Source organism: Taudactylus pleione, unplaced genomic scaffold, assembly GCF_031769625.1.
Source record: "Taudactylus pleione unplaced genomic scaffold, aTauple2 ptg000309l, whole genome shotgun sequence".
NCBI lineage: Eukaryota > Metazoa > Chordata > Amphibia > Anura > Myobatrachidae > Taudactylus > Taudactylus pleione.
Genome location: NW_028284710.1, coordinates 6532227 through 6557847, shown reverse-complemented (window position 1 = coordinate 6557847; position 25621 = coordinate 6532227). Strand labels below are relative to the sequence as shown.

Genomic DNA, 25621 nt, shown 5'->3' with positions numbered 1-25621 from the left:
GTGGAAGAGTCTTCCCTCTCTCACTTCCAGAAAACAGGCTGTCTCTGAATACATCAAGGAGAATTTGGAACGCGGGTTTATAAGAGAATCCAAGTCACCCGCATAAGCTGCTCTTTTCTTCGTCGAAAAGAAGGATGGAGGAGTAAGATCTTGCATCGATTTTCGGGGTTGAACGCTATGACCATCAAGGAACGATACCCCCTACCTCTGATCTCAGAACTGTTCAATCAAATAAAAGGGGCAGAGATTTTTTCCAAGAGGCCTATAATTTGATTAGAATCTGGTCTGGGGATGAGTGAAAGATGGCCTTTAACACTAGCGATGGCCACTACGAGTACCTGGTCTTGTCTTTTGTATTAAGCAATTCCCTGCTGTCATCCAAAAGTACATGAACAACATCTTCTGTAACCTGGAGAAATTTTCATTCTAGCACAAAGAGCTGACATTTCTGGGTTACATCATTTCGGGTTCTTGCCTTCGGATGGATCTAGAGAATTTCACCTCCATTGTCAACTGACCTCGTCCAATTGGGTTGAAAGCGATTCAATGCTTCCTGAGTTTCAGCAACTTCTACCGCAAGTTCATCAGGAACTCGTCTATCACAGCTCCCATCACTGCTCTGACCAAGAAGGGTCAAGATACCTGGCTGTGGCCTTCTGAGGCAGAAGCTTTTATCCTTCTAAAGTAGTGTTTTATTTCAGCAACCATTCTGTGACAACCAAATTGTGACCAACCTTTTTTCTTGGAGGTGGACCTCTCCATGGTCGGAGTTGGGGCAGTACTTTCACAGAAGGATGAGGAGGACAAGTGGTATTCCTGTGGTTTCTTTTCCCATAACTACCGTCCTGCCAAGGCCTCAACACTATCTGGGTGGTGGTGGTGGATAGATTCTCCAAAGCAGCTCACTTTGTTCTGCTAGAGAGCTTTCCATCAGCTATAAAATTGGCATTCATTAAGGAAGTGTTCAGGTCGCATGGGTTCCCCAAGGACATAGCCTCTGATCAAGGGTACAATTTACTTCCAAGTTCTGGAAAGCACTGCGTATGTGTTTTGGTATCAATTTGAGTTACTCCTCGGCATATCATCTACAAAGTAATGGTCAGACAGAGCGAGTGAATCAAAATTTGGAGAAATTTATTCGGATTTACGTATCTGCCAATTAAGACGACTCTATCTCGCTGTTACCATGGGCTGAATTTGCTCACAATAATCTGTTCCATTAGGCATCTGGTCACTTCTGTTCTTCATTCAGTATGGTCTCCATCCTGTAATGCCGGAATTGCCGGTCTGCCGGTCAGTATCACTTCCAGCCGTCCGTGATATTTTAGATCGTTTCCTAAAGATTTGCAAGGAGGGAAAAAAGAACCTGTGTAAAGCCTCATCATGTTATAAACTGTGTGCCGATAAAAGAAGGAAGAAGGTTCCTTTGTTGAACCCGGGTGATAGAGTCTGGTTATTAACCAAACATCTGTGCTTGAAGGTACCTACAAAAGGTACCTATGAAGATTCATTGGTCCATTCTAAATACTCCATATAATTAATCCAATGGCATATCAACTGAAACTTCCTGGCAGGATACCAAATGTGTTCCATGTTTCCCTTTCCAAACCTCTGGTAATCAACTGGTTTTCGACACCCGTTAAACTCCTTGGCTGTTTCAGTAAACCACCAAGAGGAATATGAAGTGAAATAAATTTTGGATTCGAGAATATCTCAAAGCTTAGTTCAGTTTCTGGTAGATTGGAAGGGGTATGGTCCTGAAAAATGTTGTTGGGTTAAGGCCTCGGATATTCATGCACCTCAATTCCTTCAGAGATTTCACCAGAAGTTCCCTAACAAGTCATTTGTGGGGTGTTCAGTGCCACCCTTAGAGAAGGGGGTAATGTCACAGTGTACCGGATCCCGGCATCTACTTACCTAGCCCAGGGCGCTGGTGTCATGCAAGTCCAGCCGGCTCTCACTCTCTGCAGCCACTTGGGGGAAAGCTGTGGTGCGGTCCTGACGGCTTGTCTCTTCACTTCCTGACACCCTCTATGGCTCCCATAGGGCCACGCGGGCAAACTTAGCAGTAGTTTTTAAAGGGCCAGACGCACCATGGGTGACATCACATGGGTGACAAATTCAAGTCTCCTCCTATATAAGGATGTTCCTGTGGAAACTTCTGTGCCAGAGTATAGCCTCCCAAATCTTACTCCAGCATTCTCATCTGTGATACTACTGCTTGTTCCTGACCTTGGCTTTGTTCGTGACCTGACTCCATCTCCTCCCTGGTACTGTGCTTGGTATTCCGATTTTGACCCTTGGCTATCCTCCGTGACCTGCATACATCTGCTCCGTGGTACCGTCTTGTCGATTACATTGTACGTCTTCATTGTACTCCCCTCCTATCCAGAGAACATCAGCACCTGTATTAGGGAACCAAGTCTGAGGGCTGCGACCTGCGTGTCGGACGCAGCTAAGATCAAACTTCCTTGCGGGGTTCCTTAGTGAATACCGCCTGCACTTCAGACTCCGCACCTCAGTACTAGGTCTCGACAATCCCCAAATACAGGTTAGCATCCACTATCTACCCATGATTTGCGAAAAGCTTCAGCAGGCTATTAGAATTGTGCTATAATTCTTTTTTTTTTTTTAACACCGCTGTAATTGAATATCAGGTTTACATTGAACAATGTATTTTCCCTTTATACTGTAGTTCAAAATTGAACATTTAAATGTTGGAGTTTAGTGGCCCTATAACCTTTCTTGGATCCATATTAACAAGAACAACATTATGTGATGTAATTTGTATTGCATGACACGATAAAGGCATATCAAAGCCAGATGTTTTTAGGATATATCAAATTCTGCTTTTTGTACAGTGTGTTTCTTTTCTCCTCAGGCATAATAAACTGCTGAGACTAGCAATCTACATACCAGTCCTTTCCTATGATCTTCTTTAAATCTCATATACTTAACTTATTACAAAGTTTCTATAACAACAATTATGCTTTTATCATTCTATCCTTCACTAACAATAATTTTGTCATTGAATATTCAAGTTTTCTGTGTAATTTTTCATAATTTTGAAATATACTGGCTGTATTTCTATTATATGGTATTATAGATTATATTACATTCCAGTGATGTGCGGTGATGTGAGCAGGTGAGGCAGAGCCTTTTCTGTCATACATAGGTATACTCCAAAGTTTTGACTATAAAAATTAGAATAAAAAAAATTATAAAATATTATAAATATCTTCTTTGTATTATTATAATAATTTGTATAGTAAAAACTCTGAAGTAAAAAGTGCATGGCAGGTGAGGCACTGCATCTCCGTCTACCCTTTTCGGACATCCCTGATCAAAACACACCAAATTTCCAGCACTATACACTGCTTCACCTTTGTATAATGCCCACATGAACCCTCGGGTTTATATATGTACCTGTATATCTGGCTCTGATACTAGCCAGTTTCTCCCCAGCCATTTACCTCACCGCACGTCACTGTTACATTCCCTGTCAGTAATGTCAATCATTTTTATCCATTATAGAGCGACCACATTAGAATGAGCACTTGAATTAGCTATTATTCAAGAATATTTGTACCAATACACAGGCCCCCATTTATCAATGATATTAAATACCAGTGCAATTTTTCATTTAGTATCACTGTGATACAAACGAAAAATGTACTGGTATTTACCAATACTTACCCCTCCGACGAGGTCCAGCAAAGTCCAGCAAGGTCCTCTGCTGGCAGCCTAACTGAGCGATGGAGCTCTGGTGTTCTGCACATGCACAACGATCTGTCTGCACATGTGCATGACACAGGGAACCGGCAGTGTCTGGAAAGCTTCGCTGAAGCCAGAAAGGCACCGCCAGGTTTCCATTGCCGGCAATGGGGACCGCATCACTGACAAACAGATGCTTGAAAAACAGCAATAATCTTAGATTACCGCTGTTTGTTAAATCCGGAAACCTGGCATAACCCCTTTAGCGAGCGCTAAAGGGGTTATGCTTAGTTAATACTGGGTTGGCTACCCATTTGCAGCTGCTTTTGGTGGTGTATAAAGATACCACTACCTCCCAGTGCCTAGTTTAATACTGTGTTGATAAATGGGGGAATAATTCTTTAATGACAAATCATGTACTCCTTAGTGTGTACAGTGATTATTGTGAGATAAACAGTTTGAAAATGAAAGTGTTAAATTCTTGCTCTTATGACAGCTCCCTCTGAGCGGCTGCATTAGCTCTATAAAATCCAGAGCACAAAGATGGCAGGAACCGTGGTCTTTACTTAGTTAGATGAAAGTATGAAAATCTTTTTGGTAAACAAAAAAACAAACCACTCAGTCAACTTCATAACATTTTTCTCTTTAACTAGGGTTCAAGAGGATTCTTTGGGGAGAAAGGCGAACAAGGTCCAAAAGGAGCAAAGGGAGACACAGTAATATAATGTTTAAAATTGCTGTATATTTAAATAGCTAATACCTGTAATATGTAATTTTTCTGTTGCCAACAATATTTCCTTTTATGTTGTAGTAAATCTATGTAAAACAGACTAACTTTGACAGCTTGTGGCATTGATCAGGAGAAGAGATGGAAATATGCTGACTTTTTATGATCATACTTAGTGCCATTAATTACATGAATAAACACAAAAAACCTTTCTAACACCTTCAGAAGGATCATGGGATCAATCCTTAAATCATCTCTTCATCTAGAGATAGTATTAAGCTGGGCATCCACTATACAATTTTCTGTGAGATATCTGTCCAATCTGGCTGGTTGGAATGAAAACCTGGTAATGTATGGGAGCAAATCACAGTTGTCCATTTGCTCACAAACACTGGAAAATAGCCAAAAATGGTTGTTCAGACAAATTGGTTAAAACACACAAACTTAACCAATTTGAACTCTTTTTTTTGTCCTTTTTTCAGTATTTAAAACCATATGTATGACGGTCATTTGCTCCCATACATTACCAGGTTTTCATTCCAACCAGCCAGATTGGACAGATACCTGACAGATAATTAGCTTTCCCGCTAGGCTGTTTTAGCGGGGCGCGGCGCCCTGCCCTCCTTCTGGAGGGCAAAAAGCACCCTGCCCTCCAGGAGGAGGGCAAAAAGCGCCCTGCCCTCACAGCCTGCGGGAGCCGTTCTCACCCGCGGGACGCAGTGTCCCGCGGGTGGAGAAACATGCGGTGACCCGGTCACCGCCGGAGAATAGACGCCGGGCGCATGCGCCCGGCATCTATTCTCCCTGTCTGCAGGGCTTGGGGGCTGCCCGGCGTGTCCGTAAGTGCCGGGCACGCCCCCAAGAGTGACGAAAAGGGGACGCGCCTTATAGACACGCCCCATTTTCCGATGACCACGCCCCCTTCTCGGTCGCGCACGCGCACGGGCATGCCCTCTCTAGCTCCGGCGCCCTGCCTCCCGCCGGAGCTAGAGGGAACACTAGATAATTGTATAGTGGATGGCCAGCTTTACTCTGCTTTTCCTCTCTACGAACCCTGTGTATTCTGTTGTGTTATACTCACACTGCAACTGCTGTGTGGAAGTGAAGGCAAGCCGGCCTCTGGTGCAAAACTTCACTGCTCGACGTAGAATACCTCTCTGCTCAATGGTTTTTGCCCACAGGGGGAAACCATCAACGTTTTGGGTCTGCATATGCGCAAAAGAATTGGGGCTGAGGGCAAGCATTAACAGTACTTTAAGGAGATGGGATTTTGCTATCGGACCTTCCTCATTAATTTTAAAACTATTTACTATTGATAGGATATCACTTACAAACAATAGACGGTCGATGGTCATCTCTATGCCATGCTGCTCTAAGGTCTGTTCCACATAATGCAGAAAGCTTCATGGGTGAGCTACATCTCCAAAATGTGATAGTGCCCCTTATATAGTGCCCCCAGTAGTAGTCCCCCACTATGCACTCACTGCGGTCTGCACTACACTGTGGGGCCTGGGGGACACTGGCGGCGGGTGCACGGCTCTGTTGGCAGCAGGAGCTATGCACCCCTGCACCACAGCGGGTCCTGGTGCAAGCCACCGGCTGCACCACCGCTAGTTCTGCCACTGAGTACAGTACAATTATATAATTTAGTTTTAGGTGGATAACCCTTGTAATACTAATTTAAATGTATTATTTCCACTGATAGCAGTTCTGCTATGAAATCAGCTACACAGCCATTCTGTTATGGAATCAGCTATAGTGAAAGCAGTTCTCACCATAACTAGGGGTGTGCGAGTGGTGCGGCCCACAGGGCACTGTGGGTGGTGCCATCGATGCCCCATGGTCCCTGCATCTGGCTAACAGAGTGCCTGGAACGGCATCCTGCACCCAGAATCGCTGCTGTGGTGCCGCCCGGCGTCGTTCACAGACATGTCTGGTGTACACACACACCAATGCACTACTGATATATTGTTCGCCCGAACGAACAATATATCAACAAGTGTGTACCCAGCTTTATGGAATCAGCTACAGTGACAGCAGTTCAATTATGGAATCAGATACAGTGACAGCAGTTCTGTTATGGAATCAGCTATAGTGACAGCAGTTCAGTTATGGAATCAGCCACAGTGACAGCAGTTCAGTTATGGAATCAGCTATAGTGACAGCAGTTCAGTTATGGAATCAGCTACAGTGACAGCAGTTCAGTTATGGAATCAGCCACAGTGACAGCAGTTCTGTTATGGAATCAGCTATAGTGACAGCAGTTCAGTTATGGAATCAGCCACAGTGACAGCAGTTCAGTTATGGAATCAGCTATAGTGACAGCAGTTCAGTTATGGAATCAGCTATAGTGACAGCAGTTCAGTTATGGAATCAGCCACAGTGACAGCAGTTCAGTTATGGAATCAGATACAGTGACAGCAGTTCTGTTATAGAATCAGATACAGTGACAGCAGTTCTGTTATGGAATCAGCCACAGTGACATCAGTCCAGTTATGGAATCAGATACAGCAAGAGCAGTTTTCTTATGGAATCTGCTACAGCAAGAGTAGTTCTTATGGAAGCAGCTACAGTGACAGCAGTTCTGTTATGGAATCAGCTTCAGGTCCAGCAGTTCTGTTATGGAACCAGCTATAGTGAGAGCAGTTCAGTTATGGAATCAGCTACAGCGACAGCAGTTCTGTTATAGAATCAGCTACAGTGACAGCAGTTTTGTTATGGAATCAGCTACAGTGACAGCAGTTCAGTTATGGAATCAGATACAGCGAGAGCAGTTCTCTTATGGAATCTGCTACAGCAAGAGTAGTTCTTATGGAAGCAGCTACAGTGACAGCAGTTCTGTTATGGAATCAGCTTCAGGTCCAGCATTTCTGTTATGGAACCAGCTATAGTTAGAGCAGTTCAGTTATGGAATCAGCTACAGTGACAGCAGTTCTGTTATGGAATCAGCTACAGTGACAGCAATTCTGTTATGGAATCAGCTACAGTGACAGCAGTTCTGTTATGGAATCAGCTACAGTGACAGCAGTTCAGTTATGGAATCAGATACAGCGAGAGCAGTTCTCTTATGGAATCTGCTACAGCAAGAGTAGTTCTTATGGAAGCAGCTACAGTGACAGCAGTTCTGTTATGGAATCAGCTTCAGGTCTAGCAGTTCTGTTATGGAACCAGCTATAGTGAGAGCAGTTCTGTTATGGAATTAGCTACAGTGAAAGCAGTTCTGGTATGGACAGTGAGAGCAGTTTTTCTTATGGAATCAGCTACAGCAAGAGTAGTTCTCTTATGGAATCAGTTACAGTGACAGCAGTTATGTTACAGATTCAGCCACAGTGAGAAAAGTTCTGTTATGGAATCAGCTACAATGATAGTGTTCTGTTGTGGATTTAGATACAGTGGGGTCAGTACTATTATGGAATTGGGTACAGTGAAAGAGAGCTATTCATCTGAAGCTCATGAAAAAGATTTTCGGATCGTGAGATGAAGATTAGTAACTATTAGTAATCATAACATCGTCCACGTAGAGTGCATTTTTATGTTCCTGGGGACTAATAGAGGCACCAATGATATCAAGGTTAAGTCTAGAACTGCCAGAGATTATGGGCCTGATTCAGAGTTGGGAATAAAGTAAGAAATAGCAAGTAACTGAGCACCTGGACAAACCAAGTTGCAATGTAAGGATGCAAATATGTATTTTTTTTTATGCATGTGGGGTAAATACTGGCTGCTATTGCATGTGGCCCACAAATGGTCGACAGCTTTATTTTTACACTGCAATTTAGAAGTCAGTTTGGACACACCCCTCCCAAATCTAATACTCGCTGCATATATTACATCTGCCCCACCTGCAGTGCAGCATGGTTTACCAAGATGCACAGTTACTTGCTCTTTCTTAAGCTGGGTACACACCTAACAGATATATCTGCAGGTCAAGTGATCTACAGATAATGGTTGTCCATACACACTGAACAACCATCATCTGGCCGGTCCTCGACGTGGCCGCTCCTGAATGTGTGCGGGCGGTCGGCTGATTGCCTGTACACACAGCACAATGGACAAATATATCTGCAGATATATCTGCTATTGGCTGTGCAGCACAGCAGAAGCAATATCGCTGGTACACACTGGCCAAAGGGCACACGATATATTGGCCGATCAATTGATTGGCCAATATATCTGCCAGTGTGTACCCAGCATTACTCTATTCCCAACTCTGAATCAGGCCCTCTCTGCAAATAGAAGATGAGATAATGGGCATCCCTGATGCATGCTAATGAGGAAGTGAAGTGAAGACACAGAGGCAAAAGGAATATGACCGAGTGAAATGTAGAAGACATCCCCGATCCCCATACACAGAAGTGTGTGCCATATAAATGGCTATGCCACCATATCATAGGCTTTTTCAGCAACAAGGGCCACTACCTGAGTAGGTAAGGTTCTACAAAGTAAAAGGAAAGGGGAAGAAAGGAGAACTCACCGCACAGGTAACAATAACACCATAAAGTCAAGTTTAAATTGAAAGTTATTGTGGATAATTATCAATCAAAGCTTGAAAAAAAGGGAAAGGGGGGCGCTATCTCCACAGTATTACCATAAACACATGTGTGTAAGTATATAGGAGTTGTGGTGGTGCTGCTCAGAGTAAAAAGATACAGAACACAAAAAGGGAAAAGGTCCAAGGACCAGATCCAAGACTCTATAGTGGAGCACTCTTATAGCTAATCAGTATAAATAAAATATAAAACTTTTAATGAATATTATTTATAAAATTGGACTTACATGACACACAAACACTGAACATTATAGAGAAAGGGAGTGTGAGGGAGAAACGTATTTATCCCTGTGAGGACGGCAAAATATAAAGACAATACAACACACATTCACAAAAAATACACAATACTAGATAGTATTGGTGCGACAAAGACAGTGTATAAAATACACCCAGGTCATGTAAATGTTCAAGGATTAGTAATCAAATTTTTGTATAATTAAAGAGATACAAAGTTATCATTTGGACAAGCTTACCCTGTAAAGAAAAAATCTCTGGGAATGATCGTAATAGATGTCAGATCCTGTAAATGGATCAAATAATATAGAGATATACCATGTAGTACAGAAAGAAGGAAATGGAGGGGTATAAGAAAACCTGATCCATCACAGAGTTCTGCTGCTTGCCATTATGCTATTGCAGAGAATGGGAAGTGAGAGACCCGTGTATCACAGTAACCCCACGAAATTAAAGTAAGGTCACGACCCTGTAGCAGGCATTCATTTCAATCCCCTACTTGTCATACTAAATTAGCATTGGACAAATGAGGGGGGAAGTTACTGGGCTGCAGGCGGGAGGTGAAAAGAAAACGAGGTCAAAGTATACCTTTAGTTATTATTAGCCTTAAACAGCCACAGAGAAAGGTTAAATTATAATGGCATTTCTACCATATAGTATAGAAAGACAAAAGTATGGGGTGTCAAGAACCCATTCCATCAACAAGTTCTGCTGCTTCCCATCTTGCAATAAGCAGAGGCTGGGAAGAGAGAGACTCGTGCTTCACAGTAGCCCCAAGAAAAAATATAGTCAATATCAAACCCCTTTAGCAGACATTCGTTTCTACCCCTTTATTGTCTTGCTAATTTAGCATAGGACAAAAGAAAAAGGGGGAAATTACTCGGCTGCAGGTGGGGAGAGATAGGAGTGTACAGAGAAGAGTATACCCTTTGCTAGTACAAGTATATAATCATATGAAATGGTACTAAATCTCTTTGCACATATTAAATTCCATATCTTATCTGTTGTAAATAAATAAAGTGGCAGTGTCAGATTTTTTAAAGTGTAATGAACGATTGTTTTGAACTACAAACGATTTTTGCATATTCCCTTAATGAAAATCGTTGAGTTGACAAGTCTGACTGAACTACAAATGACAAACGTGAACGCGCATGAAAGATAATCATTCATCGTTTGACTCAGAAAGTGAACGATTTTTTCAAACGATTATCATTAAACTATATCGTTTAACGATAATCGTTCAATAAAATCGTTGTGTGTGTATGCAGCTTTAGAATTACCCAGAGATCTGTATGCTCACATATGTAGTATGCACAGTGTGAAAAGATGCAAGAAGTGAGCAGTGTTCAGCTCTGCATCAGCCCTAAAATGAGGATCAAAACTGAAGAAGATCTTATACACTACAGTATGCAACTTTACTTTTCATATATTATACACTACAATATGCAACTCTTACTTTTCATATATTATACACTACAATATGCAACTCTTACTTTTCATATCTTATACACTACAATATGCAACTCTTACTTTTCATATATTATACAGTACAGTATGCAACTTTTACTTTTCATATATTATACACTACAATATGCAACTCTTACTTTTCATATATTATACAGTACAGTATGCAACTTTTACTTTTCATATATTATACACTACAGTGTGCAACTTTTACTTTTCATATATTATACACTACAATATGCAACTCTTACTTTTCATATATTATACACTACAGTATGCAACTTCTACTTTTCAGATCTTATACCCTACAGTATGCAACTTTTATTTTTCATGTATTATACACTACAGTATGCAACTTTTATTTTTCATGTATTATACACTACAGTATGCAACTTTTATTTTTCATGTATTATACACTACAGTATGCAACTTTTATTTTTCAGATCTTATACACTACAATATGCAACTCTTACTTTTCATATATTATACACTACAGTATGCAACTTTTTCTTTTCAGATCTTATACACTACAGTATGCAACTTTTTATTTTCAGATCTTATACACTACAGTATGCAACTTTTTATTTTCAGATCTTATACACTGCAGTATGCAACTTTTATTTTTCAGATCTTATACACTACAGCATGCGACTTCTACTTTTCAGATCTTGTACACTACAGTACGCAACTTTTCCTTTTCAGATCTTATACACTACAGCATGCGACTTCTACTTTTCAGATCTTGTACACTACAGTATGCAACTTTTACTTTTCAGATCTTGTACACTACAGTATGCAACTTTTACTTTTCAGATCTTATACACTACAGTATGCAACTTTTACTTTTCAGATCTTGTACACTACAGTATGCAACTCTTACTTTTCAGATCTTATACACTACAGTATGCAACTTTTACTTTTCAGATCTTATACACTACAGTATGCAACTTTTACTTTTCAGATCTTATACACTACAGTACGCAACTTTTACTTTTCATATCTGATACACTACAGTATGCAACATTTATTTTTCAGATCTGATACACTACAGTATGCAACTTTTACTTTTCAGGTCTTATACACTACAGTATGCAACTCTTACTTTTCATATATTATACACTACAGTATGCAACTTCTACTTTTCAGATCTTATACCCTACAGTATGCAACTTTTATTTTTCATGTATTATACACTACAGTATGCAACTTTTATTTTTCATGTATTATACACTACAGTATGCAACTTTTATTTTTCATGTATTATACACTACAGTATGCAACTTTTATTTTTCAGATCTTATACACTACAATATGCAACTCTTACTTTTCATATATTATACACTACAGTATGCAACTTTTTCTTTTCAGATCTTATACACTACAGTATGCAACTTTTTATTTTCAGATCTTATACACTACAGTATGCAACTTTTTATTTTCAGATCTTATACACTGCAGTATGCAACTTTTATTTTTCAGATCTTATACACTACAGCATGCGACTTCTACTTTTCAGATCTTGTACACTACAGTACGCAACTTTTCCTTTTCAGATCTTATACACTACAGCATGCGACTTCTACTTTTCAGATCTTGTACACTACAGTATGCAACTTTTACTTTTCAGATCTTATACACTACAGTATGCAACTTTTACTTTTCAGATCTTGTACACTACAGTATGCAACTCTTACTTTTCAGATCTTATACACTACAGTATGCAACTTTTACTTTTCAGATCTTATACACTACAGTATGCAACTTTTACTTTTCAGATCTTATACACTACAGTACGCAACTTTTACTTTTCATATCTGATACACTACAGTATGCAACATTTATTTTTCAGATCTGATACACTACAGTATGCAACTTTTACTTTTCAGGTCTTATACACTACAGTATGCAACTCTTACTTTTCATATATTATACACTACAGTGTGCAACACTTACTTTTCATATCTTATACACTACAGTATGCAACTCTTACATTTCATATCTGATACTACAGTATGCAACTTCTACTTTTCAAATCTTGTGCACTACAGTATGCAACTCTTACTTTTCATATATTATACACTACAGTGTGCAACACTTACTTTTCATATCTTATACACTACAGTATGCAACTCTTACTTTTCATATCTGATACTACAGTATGCAACTTCTACTTTTCAAATCTTGTGCACTACAGTATGCAACTCTTACTTTTCAGATCTTATACACTACAGTACGCAACTTTTACTTTTCATATCTGATACAGTACAGTATGCAACTTTTACTTTTCAGATCTTATACACTACAGTATGCAACTTTTACATTTCAGATCTTATACAGTATGCAACTTTTACTTTTCATATCTGATACACTACAGTATGCAACTTTTACTTTTCATGTATTATACACTACAGTATGGAACTTTTATTTTTCAGATCTTATACACTACAATATGCAACTCTTACTTTTCATATATTATACACTACAGTATGCAACTTTTACATTTCAGATCTTATACACTACAGTATGCAACTTTTTCTTTTCAGATCTTATACAGTACAGTATGCAACTTTTACTTTTCAGGTCTTATACACTACAGTATGCAACTCTTACTTTTCATATATTATACACTACAGTGTGCAACACTTACTTTTCATATCTTATACACTACAGTGTGCAACTCTTACTTTTCATATCTGATACACTACAGTATGCAACTTCTACTTTTCAAATATTGTACACTACAGTATGCAACTTTTACTTTTCAGATCTTGTGCACTACAGTATGCAACTTCTACTTTTCAGATCTTGTACACTACAGTATGCAACTTTTACTTTTCAGATCTTAAACAGTACAGTATGCAACTTTTACTTTTCAGATCTTATACACTACAGTATGCAACATTTATTTTTCAGATCTTATACACTACAGTATGCAACTTTTACTTTTCAGGTCTTATACACTACAGTATGCAACTCTTACTTTTCATATATTATACACTACAGTGTGCAACACTTACTTTTCATATCTTATACACTACAGTATGCAACTCTTACTTTTCATATCTGATACTACAGTATGCAACTTCTACTTTTCAAATCTTGTGCACTACAGTATGCAACTCTTACTTTTCATATATTATACACTACAGTGTGCAACACTTACTTTTCATATCTCATACACTACAGTATGCAACTCTTACTTTTCATATCTGATACTACAGTATGCAACTTCTACTTTTCAAATCTTGTGCACTACAGTATGCAATTCTTACTTTTCATATCTTATACACTACAGTATGCAACTCTTACTTTTCATATCTGATACTACAGTATGCAACTTTTCCTTTTCAGATCTTATACACTATAGTATGCAACTTTTATTTTTCAGATCTTATACACTACAATATGCAACTCTTACTTTTCATATATTATACACTACAGTATGCAACTTTTTCTTTTCAGATCTTATACACTACAGTATGCAACTTTTTATTTTCAGATCTTATACTCTACAGTATGCAACTTTTTATTTTCAGATCTTATACACTGCAGTATGCAACTTTTATTTTTCAGATCTTATACACTACAGCATGCGACTTCTACTTTTCAGATCTTGTACACTACAGTACGCAACTTTTCCTTTTCAGATCTTATACACTACAGCATGCGACTTCTACTTTTCAGATCTTGTACACTACAGTATGCAACTTTTACTTTTCAGATCTTATACACTACAGTATGCAACTTTTACTTTTCAGATCTTGTACACTACAGTATGCAACTCTTACTTTTCAGATCTTATACACTACAGTATGCAACTTTTACTTTTCAGATCTTATACACTACAGTATGCAACTTTTACTTTTCAGATCTTATACACTACAGTACGCAACTTTTACTTTTCATATCTGATACACTACAGTATGCAACATTTATTTTTCAGATCTGATACACTACAGTATGCAACTTTTACTTTTCAGGTCTTATACACTACAGTATGCAACTCTTACTTTTCATATATTATACACTACAGTGTGCAACACTTACTTTTCATATCTTATACACTACAGTATGCAACTCTTACATTTCATATCTGATACTACAGTATGCAACTTCTACTTTTCAAATCTTGTGCACTACAGTATGCAACTCTTACTTTTCATATATTATACACTACAGTGTGCAACACTTACTTTTCATATCTTATACACTACAGTATGCAACTCTTACTTTTCATATCTGATACTACAGTATGCAACTTCTACTTTTCAAATCTTGTGCACTACAGTATGCAACTCTTACTTTTCAGATCTTATACACTACAGTACGCAACTTTTACTTTTCATATCTGATACAGTACAGTATGCAACTTTTACTTTTCAGATCTTATACACTACAGTATGCAACTTTTACATTTCAGATCTTATACAGTATGCAACTTTTACTTTTCATATCTGATACACTACAGTATGCAACTTTTACTTTTCATGTATTATACACTACAGTATGGAACTTTTATTTTTCAGATCTTATACACTACAATATGCAACTCTTACTTTTCATATATTATACACTACAGTATGCAACTTTTACATTTCAGATCTTATACACTACAGTATGCAACTTTTTCTTTTCAGATCTTATACAGTACAGTATGCAACTTTTACTTTTCAGGTCTTATACACTACAGTATGCAACTCTTACTTTTCATATATTATACACTACAGTGTGCAACACTTACTTTTCATATCTTATACACTACAGTGTGCAACTCTTACTTTTCATATCTGATACACTACAGTATGCAACTTCTACTTTTCAAATATTGTACACTACAGTATGCAACTTTTACTTTTCAGATCTTGTGCACTACAGTATGCAACTTCTACTTTTCAGATCTTGTACACTACAGTATGCAACTTTTACTTTTCAGATCTTAAACAGTACAGTATGCAACTTTTACTTTTCAGATCTTATACACTACAGTATGCAACATTTATTTTTCAGATCTTATACACTACAGTATGCAACTTTTACTTTTCAGGTCTTATACACTACAGTATGCAACTCTTACTTTTCATATATTATACACTACAGTGTGCAACACTTACTTTTCATATCTTATACACTACAGTATGCAACTCTTACTTTTCATATCTGATACTACAGTATGCAACTTCTACTTTTCAAATCTTGTGCACTACAGTATGCAACTCTTACTTTTCATATATTATACACTACAGTGTGCAACACTTACTTTTCATATCTCATACACTACAGTATGCAACTCTTACTTTTCATATCTGATACTACAGTATGCAACTTCTACTTTTCAAATCTTGTGCACTACAGTATGCAATTCTTACTTTTCATATCTTATACACTACAGTATGCAACTCTTACTTTTCATATCTGATACTACAGTATGCAACTTTTCCTTTTCAGATCTTGTGCACTACAGTATGCAACTTTTACTTTTCATATCCGATACAGTACAGTATGCAACTTTTACTTTTCAGGTCTTATACACTACAGTATGCAACTTTTATTTTTCAGATCTTATACACTACAGCATGCAATTCTTACTTTTCATATCTGATACACTACAGTATGCAACTTTTACTTTTAAGATCTTATACCCTACAGTATGCAACTCTTACTTTTCATATATTATACACTACAGTATGCAACTTTTACTTTTCATTTCTGATACACTACAGTTTGCAACTTTTACTTTTCATGTATTATACACTACAGTATGCAACTTTTATTTTTCAGATCTTATACACTACAATATGCAACTCTTACTTTTCATATATTATACACTACAGTATGCAACTTTTCCTTTTCAGATCTTGTGCACTACAGTATGTAACTTCTACTTTTCAGATCTTATACACTACAGTATGCAACTTTTACTTTTCAGGTCTTATACACTACAGGATGCAACATTTATTTTTCAGATCTTATACACTACAGTATGCAACTTTTACTTTTCAGGTCTTATACACTACAGTATGCAACTCTTACTTTTCATATATTATACACTACAGTGTGCAACACTTACTTTTCATATCTTATACACTACAGTATGCAACTCTTACTTTTCATATCTGATACTACAGTATGCAACTTCTACTTTTCAAATCTTGTGCACTATAGTATGCAACTTTTCCTTTTCAGATCTTGTGCACTACAGTATGCAACTTTTACTTTTCATATCCGATACAGTACAGTATGCAACTTTTACTTTTCATATCTGATACACTACAGTATGCAACTTTTACTTTTCAGATCTTGTACACTACAGTATGCAACTTTTCCTTTTCAGATCTTGTGCACTACAGTATGCAACTTTTACTTTTCATATCTGATACAGTACAGTATGCAACTTTTACTTTTCAGATCTTATACACTACAGTATGCAACTTTTACTTTTCAGATCTTATACAGTACAGTATGCAACTTTTACTTTTCATATCTGATACACTACATTATGCAACTTTTACTTTTAAGATCTTATATACTACAGTATGCAACTTTTACTTTTCAGGTCTTATACACAACAGTATGCAACTTTTATTTTTCAGATCTTATACACTACAGCATGCAATTCTTACTTTTCATATCTGATACACTACAGTATGCAACTTTTACTTTTAAGATCTTATACACTATAGTATGCAACTTCTACTTTTCATATCTGATACACTACAGTATGCAACTCTTACTTTTCATATATTATACACTACAGTATGCAACTCTTACTTTTCATATATTATACACTACAATATGCAACTTTTACTTTTCAGATCTTGTGCACTACAGCATGCAACTTCTACTTTTCAGATCTTGTACACTACAGTATGCAACTTTTACTTTTCAGATCTTATACAGTACAGTATGCAACTTTTACTTTTCAGATCTTATACACTACAGTATGCAACACTTATTTTTCAGATCTTATACACTACAGTATGCAACTTTTACTTTTCAGGTCTTATACACTACAGTATGCAACTCTTACTTTTCATATATTATACACTACAGTGTGCAACACTTACTTTTCATATCTTATACACTACAGTATGCAACTCTTACTTTTCATATCTGATACTACAGTATGCAACTTCTACTTTTCAAATCTTGTGCACTACAGTATGCAACTTTTCCTTTTCAGATCTTGTGCACTACAGTATGCAACTTTTACTTTTCATATCTGATACAGTACATTATGCAACTTTTACATTTCATATCTGATACACTACAGTATGCAACTTTTCCTTTTCAGATCTTGTGCACTACAGTATGCAACTTTTACTTTTCATATCTGATACAGTACAGTATGCAACTTTTACTTTTCAGATCTTATACACTACAGTATGCAACTTTTACTTTTCAGATCTTATACAGTACAGTATGCAACTTCTACTTTTCAAATCTTGTGCACTATAGTATGCAACTTTTCCTTTTCAGATCTTGTGCACTACAGTATGCAACTTTTACTTTTCATGTCCGATACAGTACAGTATGCAACTTTTACTTTTCATATCTGATACACTACAGTATGCAACTTTTACTTTTCAGATCTTGTACACTACAGTACGCAACTTTTCCTTTTCAGATCTTGTGCACTACAGTATGCAACTTTTACTTTTCATATCTGATACAGTACAGTATGCAACTTTTACTTTTCAGATCTTATACACTACAGTATGCAACTTTTACTTTTCAGATCTTATACAGTACAGTATGCAACTTTTACTTTTCATATCTGATACACTACATTATGCAACTTTTACTTTTAAGATCTTATATACTACAGTATGCAACTTTTACTTTTCAGGTCTTATACACTACAGTATGCAACTTTTATTTTTCAGATCTTATACACTACAGCATGCAATTCTTACTTTTCATATCTGATACACTACAGTATGCAACTTTTACTTTTAAGATCTTATACACTATAGTATGCAACTTCTACTTTTCATATCTGATACACTACAGTATGCAACTCTTACTTTTCATATATTATACACTACAGTATGCAACTCTTACTTTTCATATATTATACACTACAGTATGCAACTTTTACTTTTCAGATCTTGTGCACTACAGTATGCAACTTTTACTTTTCAGATCTTGTGCACTACAGCATGCAACTTCTACTTTTCAGATCTTGTACACTACAGTATGCAACTTTTACTTTTCAGATCTTATACAGTACAGTATGCAACTTTTACTTTTCAGATCTTATACACAACAGTATGCAACACTTATTTTTCAGATCTTATACACTACAGTATGCAACTTTTACTTTTCAGGTCTTATACACTACAGTATGCAACTCTTACTTTTCATATATTATACACTACAGTGTGCAACACTTACTTTTCATATCTTATACACTACAGTATGCAACTCTTACTTTTCATATCTGATACTACAGTATGCAACTTCTACTTTTCAAATCTTGTGCACTACAGTATGCAACTTTTCCTTTTCAGATCTTGTGCACTACAGTATGCAACTTTTACTTTTCATATCTGATACAGTACATTATGCAACTTTTACATTTCATATCTGATACACTACAGTATGCAACTTTTCCTTTTCAGATCTTGTGCACTACAGTATGCAACTTTTACTTTTCATATCTGATACAGTACAGTATGCAACTTTTACTTTTCAGATCTTATACACTACAGTATGCAACTTTTACTTTTCAGATCTTATACAGTACAGTATGCAACTTTTACTTTTCATATCTGATACACTACAGTATGCAACTTTTACTTTTAAGATCTTATATACTACAGTATGCAACTTTTACTTTTCAGGTCTTATACACTACAGTATGCAACTTTTATTTTTCAGATCTTATACACTACAGCATGCAATTCTTACTTTTCATATCTGATACACTACAGTACGCAACTTTTACTTTTAAGATCTTATACACTATAGTATGCAACTTCTACTTTTCATATCTGATACACTACAGTACGCAACTTTTATTTTTCAGATCTTATACACTACAGTATGCAACTCTTACTTTTCATATATTATACACTACAGTATGCAACTTTTACTTTTCATTTCTGATACACTACAGTATGCAACTTTTATTTTTCAGATCTTATACACTACAATATGCAACTCTTACTTTTAAGATCTTATACACTACAGTATGCAGCTTTTACTTTTAAGATCTTATACACTGCAGTATGCAACTTTTACTTTTCATGTATTATACACTACAGTATGCAACTTTTATTTTTCAGATCTTATACACTACAGTATACAACTTTTTCTTTTCAGATCTTATACACTGCAGTATGCAACTTTTACTTTTCATATATTATACACTACAGTATGCAACTTCTACTTTTCATATCTTATACACTACAGTATACAACTTTTTCTTTTCAGATCTTATACACTGCTGTATGCAACTTTTACTTTTCAGATCTTATACACTGCAGTATGCAACTTTTACTTTTCAGATCTTATACACTGCAGTATGCAACTTTTACTTTTCAGATCTTATACACTACAGTATGCAACTTTTACTTTTCAGATCTTATACACTGCAGTATGCAACTTTTACTTTTCAGATCTTATACACTACAGTGTGCAACTCTTACTTTTCATATCTTATACACTACAGTATGCAACTTTTACTTTTCAGATCTTATACACTACAGTATGCAACTCTTACTTTTCAGATCTTATACACTACAGTGTGCAACTCTTACTTTTCAGATCTTATACACTACAGTATGCAACTTTTACATTTAAGATCTGATACACTACAGTATGCAACTTTTACTTTTAAGATCTTATATACTACAGTATGCAACTTTTACTTTTCAGGTCTTATACACTACAGTATGCAACTTTTATTTTTCAGATCTTATACACTACAGTATGCAACTCTTACTTTTCATATCTGATACACTACAGTATGCAACTTTTACTTTTCAGATCTTATACAGTACAGTATGCAACTTTTACTTTTCAGATCCTATACACTACAGTATGCAACTTTTACTTTTCAGATCTTATACAGTACAGTATGCAACTTTTACTTTTCATATCTGATACACTACAGTATGCAACTTTTACTTTTAAGATCTTATACACTATAGTATGCAACTTCTACTTTTCATATCTGATACACTACAGTATGCAACTCTTACTTTTCATATATTATACACTACAGTATGCAACTTTTACTTTTCATATCTGATACACTACAGTATGCAACTTTTATTTTTCAGATCTTATACACTACAGTATGCAGCTTTTACTTTTAAGATCTTATACCCTACAGTATGCAACTCTTACTTTTCAGATCTTATACACAACAGTATGCAACTTTTACTTTTCATATCTGATACACTACAGTATGCAACTTTTACTTTTCATGTATTATACACTACAGTATGCAACATTTATTTTTCAGATCTTATACACTACAGTATGCAACTTTTACTTTTCAGGTCCTATACAGTACATTATGCAACTTTTACTTTTCAGATCTTACACACTACAGTATGCAACATTTATTTTTCAGATCTTATACACTACAGTATGCAACTTTTACTTTTCAGGTCTTATACACTACAGTATGCAACTCTTACTTTTCATATATTATACACTACAGTATGCAACTCTTACTTTTCATATATTATACACAACAGTGTGCAACACTTACTTTTCAGATCTTATACACTACAGTATGCAACTCTTACTTTTCATATCTGATACACTACAGTATGCAACTTCTACTTTTCAAATCTTGTACACTACAGTATGCAACTTTTCCTTTTCAGATCTTGTGCACTACAGTATGCAACTTCTACTTTTCAGATCTTGTTCACTACAGTATGCAACATTTATTTTTCAGATCTTATACACTACAGTATGCAACTTTTACTTTTCAGGTCTTATACACTACAGTATGCAACTCTTACTTTTCATATATTATACACTACAGTGTGCAACACTTACTTTTCATATCTGATACACTACAGTATGCAACTTCTACTTTTCAAATCTTGTACACTGCAGTATGCAACTCTTACTTTTCATATATTATACACTACAGTACGCAACTTTTACTTTTCATATCTGATACAGTACAGTATGCAACTTTTACTTTTCAGATCTTGTACACTACAGTACGCAACTTTTCCTTTTCAGATCTTGTACACTACAGTATGCAACTTTTACTTTTCAGATCTTGTACACTACAGTATGCAACTTTTACTTTTAAGATCTTATATACTACAGTATGCAACTTTTATTTTTCAGATCTTATACACTGCAGCATGCAATTCTTACTTTTCATATCTGATACACTACAGCATGCAACTTTTACTTTTAAGATCTTATACACTACAGTATGCAACTTCTACTTTTCATATCTGATACACTACAGTATGCAACTTTTATTTTTAAGATCTTATACACTACAGTATGCAACTTTTACTTTTAAGATCTTATACACTACAGTATGCAACTCTTACTTTTCAGATCTTATACACTACAGTATGCAACTTTTACTTTTCATATATTATACACTACAGTATGCAACTTTTACTTTTCATATCTGATACACTACAGTATGCAACTTTTATTTTTAAGATCTTATACACTACAGTATGCAACTTTTACTTTTAAGATCTTATACACTACAGTATGCAACTCTTACTTTTCAGATCTTATACACTACAGTATGCAACTTTTACTTTTCATATCTGATACACTACAGTATGCAACTTTTACTTTTCATGTACTATACACTACAGTATGCAACTTTTATTTTTCATATATTATACACTACAATATGCAACTCTTACTTTTCATATATTATACACTACAGTATGCAACTTTTTCTTTTCAGATCTTATACACTGCAGTGTGCAACATTTATTTTTCAGATCTTAAACACTACAGTATGCAACTTTTACTTTTCAGGTCTTATACACTACAGTATGCAACTCTTACTTTTCATATATTATACACTACAGTATGCAACTCTTACTTTTCATATCTTATACACTACAGTATGCAACTCTTACTTTTCATATCTGATACACTACAGTATGCAACTTCTACTTTTCAAATCTTGTACACTACAGTATGCAACTTTTCCGTTTCAGATCTTGTGCACTACAGTATGCAACTTCTACTTTTCAGATCTTGTACACTACAGTATGCAACTTTTACTTTTCAGATCTTATACAGTACAGTATGTAACTTTTACTTTTCAGATCTTATACACTACAGTATGCAACTTTTACTTTTCAGGTCTTATCCACTACAGTATGCAACTCTTACTTTTCATATCTTATACACTACAGTATGCAACTCTTACTTTTCATATCTGATACACTACAGTATGCAACTTCTACTTTTCAAATCTTGTACACTACAGTATGCAACTTTTCCTTTTCAGATCTTGTGCACTACAGTATGCAACTTTTACTTTTCATATCTGATACAGTACAGTATGCAACTTTTACTTTTCATATCTGATACACTACAGTATGCAACTTTTACTTTTCAGATCTTGTACACTACAGAACGCAACTTTTCCTTTTCAGATCTTGTGCACTACAGTATGCAACTTTTACTTTTCAGATCTTATACACTACAGTATGCAACTTTTACTTTTCAGATCTTATACAGTACAGTATGCAACTTTTACTTTTCATATCTGATACACTACAGTATGCAACTTTTACTTTTAAGATCTTATATACTACAGTATGCAACTTTTACTTTTCAGGTCTTATACACTACAGTATGCAACTTTTATTTTTCAGATCTTATACACTATAGTATGCAACTTCTACTTTTCATATCTGATACACTACAGTATGCAACTTTTAGTTTTCAGATCTTATACACTACAGTATGCAACATTTATTTTTCAGATCTTATACACTACAGTATGCAACTTTTACTTTTCAGATCTTATACACTACAGTATGCAACATTTATTTTTCAGATCTTATACAGTACAGTATGCAACTTTTACTTTTCAGATCTTATACACTACAGTATGCAGCTTTTACTTTTAAGATCTTATACCCTACAGTATGCAACTCTTACTTTTCATATATTATACACTACAGTGTGCAACTTTTACTTTTCATGTATTATACACTACAGTATGCAACTTTTATTTTTCAGATCTTATACACTACAATATGCAACTCTTACTTTTAAGATCTTATACACTACAGTATGCAACTTTTACTTTTCATATCTGATACACTACAGTATGCAACTTTTACTTTTCATGTATTATACACTACAGTATGCAACTTTTATTTTTCAGATCTTATACACTACAATATGCAACTCTTACTTTTCATATATTATACACTACAGTATGCAACTTCTACTTTTCAGATCTTATACACTACAGTATGCAACTTTTTCTTTTCAGATCTTATACACTGCAGTATGCAACATTTACTTTTCAGATCTTATACAGTACAGTATGCAACTTTTACTTTTCAGGTCTTATACAGTACAGTATGCAACTATTACTTTTCAGATCTTATACACTACAGTATGCAACTCTTACTTTTCAGATCTTATACACTGCAGTATGCAACTTTTATTTTTCAGATCTTATACACTACAGTATGCAACTTTTTCTTTTCAGATCTTATACACTGCAGTATGCAACTTTTATTTTTCAGATCTTATACAGTACAGTATGCAACTTCTACTTTTCAGATCTTATACACTGCAGTATGCAACTTTTATTTTTCAGATCTTATACACTACAGTATGCAACTTTTATTTTTCAGATCTTATACAGTACAGTATGCAACTTCTACTTTTCAGATCTTATACACTACAGTACGCAACTTTTACTTTTCAGATCTTATACAGTACAGTATGCATCTTTTACTTTTCAGATCTTATACAGTACAGTATGCAACTTTTACTTTTCAGATCTTATACACTACAGTATGCAACATTTATTTTTCAGATCTTATACACTACAGTATGCAACTTTTACTTTTCATGTCTTATACACTACAGTATGCAACTCTTACTTTTCATATATTATACACTACAGTATGCAACTCTTACTTTTCATATATTATACACTACAGTGTGCAACTCTTACTTTTCATATATTATACACTACAGTATGCAACTCTTACTTTTCATATATTATACACTACAGTATGCAACTCTTACTTTTCATATATTATACAATACAGTGTGCAACACTTACTTTTCATATCTTATACACTACAGTATGCAACTCTTACTTTTCATATCTTATACACTACAGTATGCAACTCTTACTTTTCATATATTATACACTACAGTATGCAACTCTTACTTTTCATATATTATACACTACAGTATGCAACTCTTACTTTTCATATCTTATACACTACAGTGTGCAACACTTACTTTTCATATCTTATACACTACAATATGCAACTTTTACTTTTCAGATCTTATACACTACAGTATGCAACATTTATTTTTCAGATCTTATACACTACAGTATGCAACTTTTACTTTTCATGTCTTATACACAACAGTATGCAACTCTTACTTTTCATATATTATACACTACAGTATGCAACTCTTACTTTTCATATATTATACACTACAGTGTGCAACACTTACTTTTCATATCTTATACACTACAGTATGCAACTCTTACTTTTCATATATTATACACTACAGTATGCAACTCTTACTTTTCATATATTATACACTACATTATGCAACTTTTACTTTTCAGATCTGATACAGTACAGTATGCAACTTTTACTTTTCAGATCTTATACAGTACAGTATGCAACTTCTACTTTTCAGATCTTATACACTACAGTATGCAACTTTTACTTTTCAGATCTTATACACTACAGTATGCA

At 35.4% G+C, this 25621-nt stretch overlaps 1 protein-coding gene across 3 annotated transcripts in view; it reads left to right on the top strand.

Moving 5' to 3' along the window:
• The window catches only part of LOC148511392 (collagen alpha-2(VI) chain-like), a 313628-nt gene that overhangs the window by 183800 nt on the left and 104207 nt on the right, over window positions 1-25621 (top strand). For all 3 annotated transcript variants that reach the window (XM_088442276.1, XM_088442278.1, XM_088442277.1), the window contains one exon: window positions 4368-4430. In XM_088442276.1, the coding sequence (XP_088298402.1) occupies window positions 4368-4430 (63 nt within the window). The remainder of the gene's footprint in view (window positions 1-4367; window positions 4431-25621) is intronic.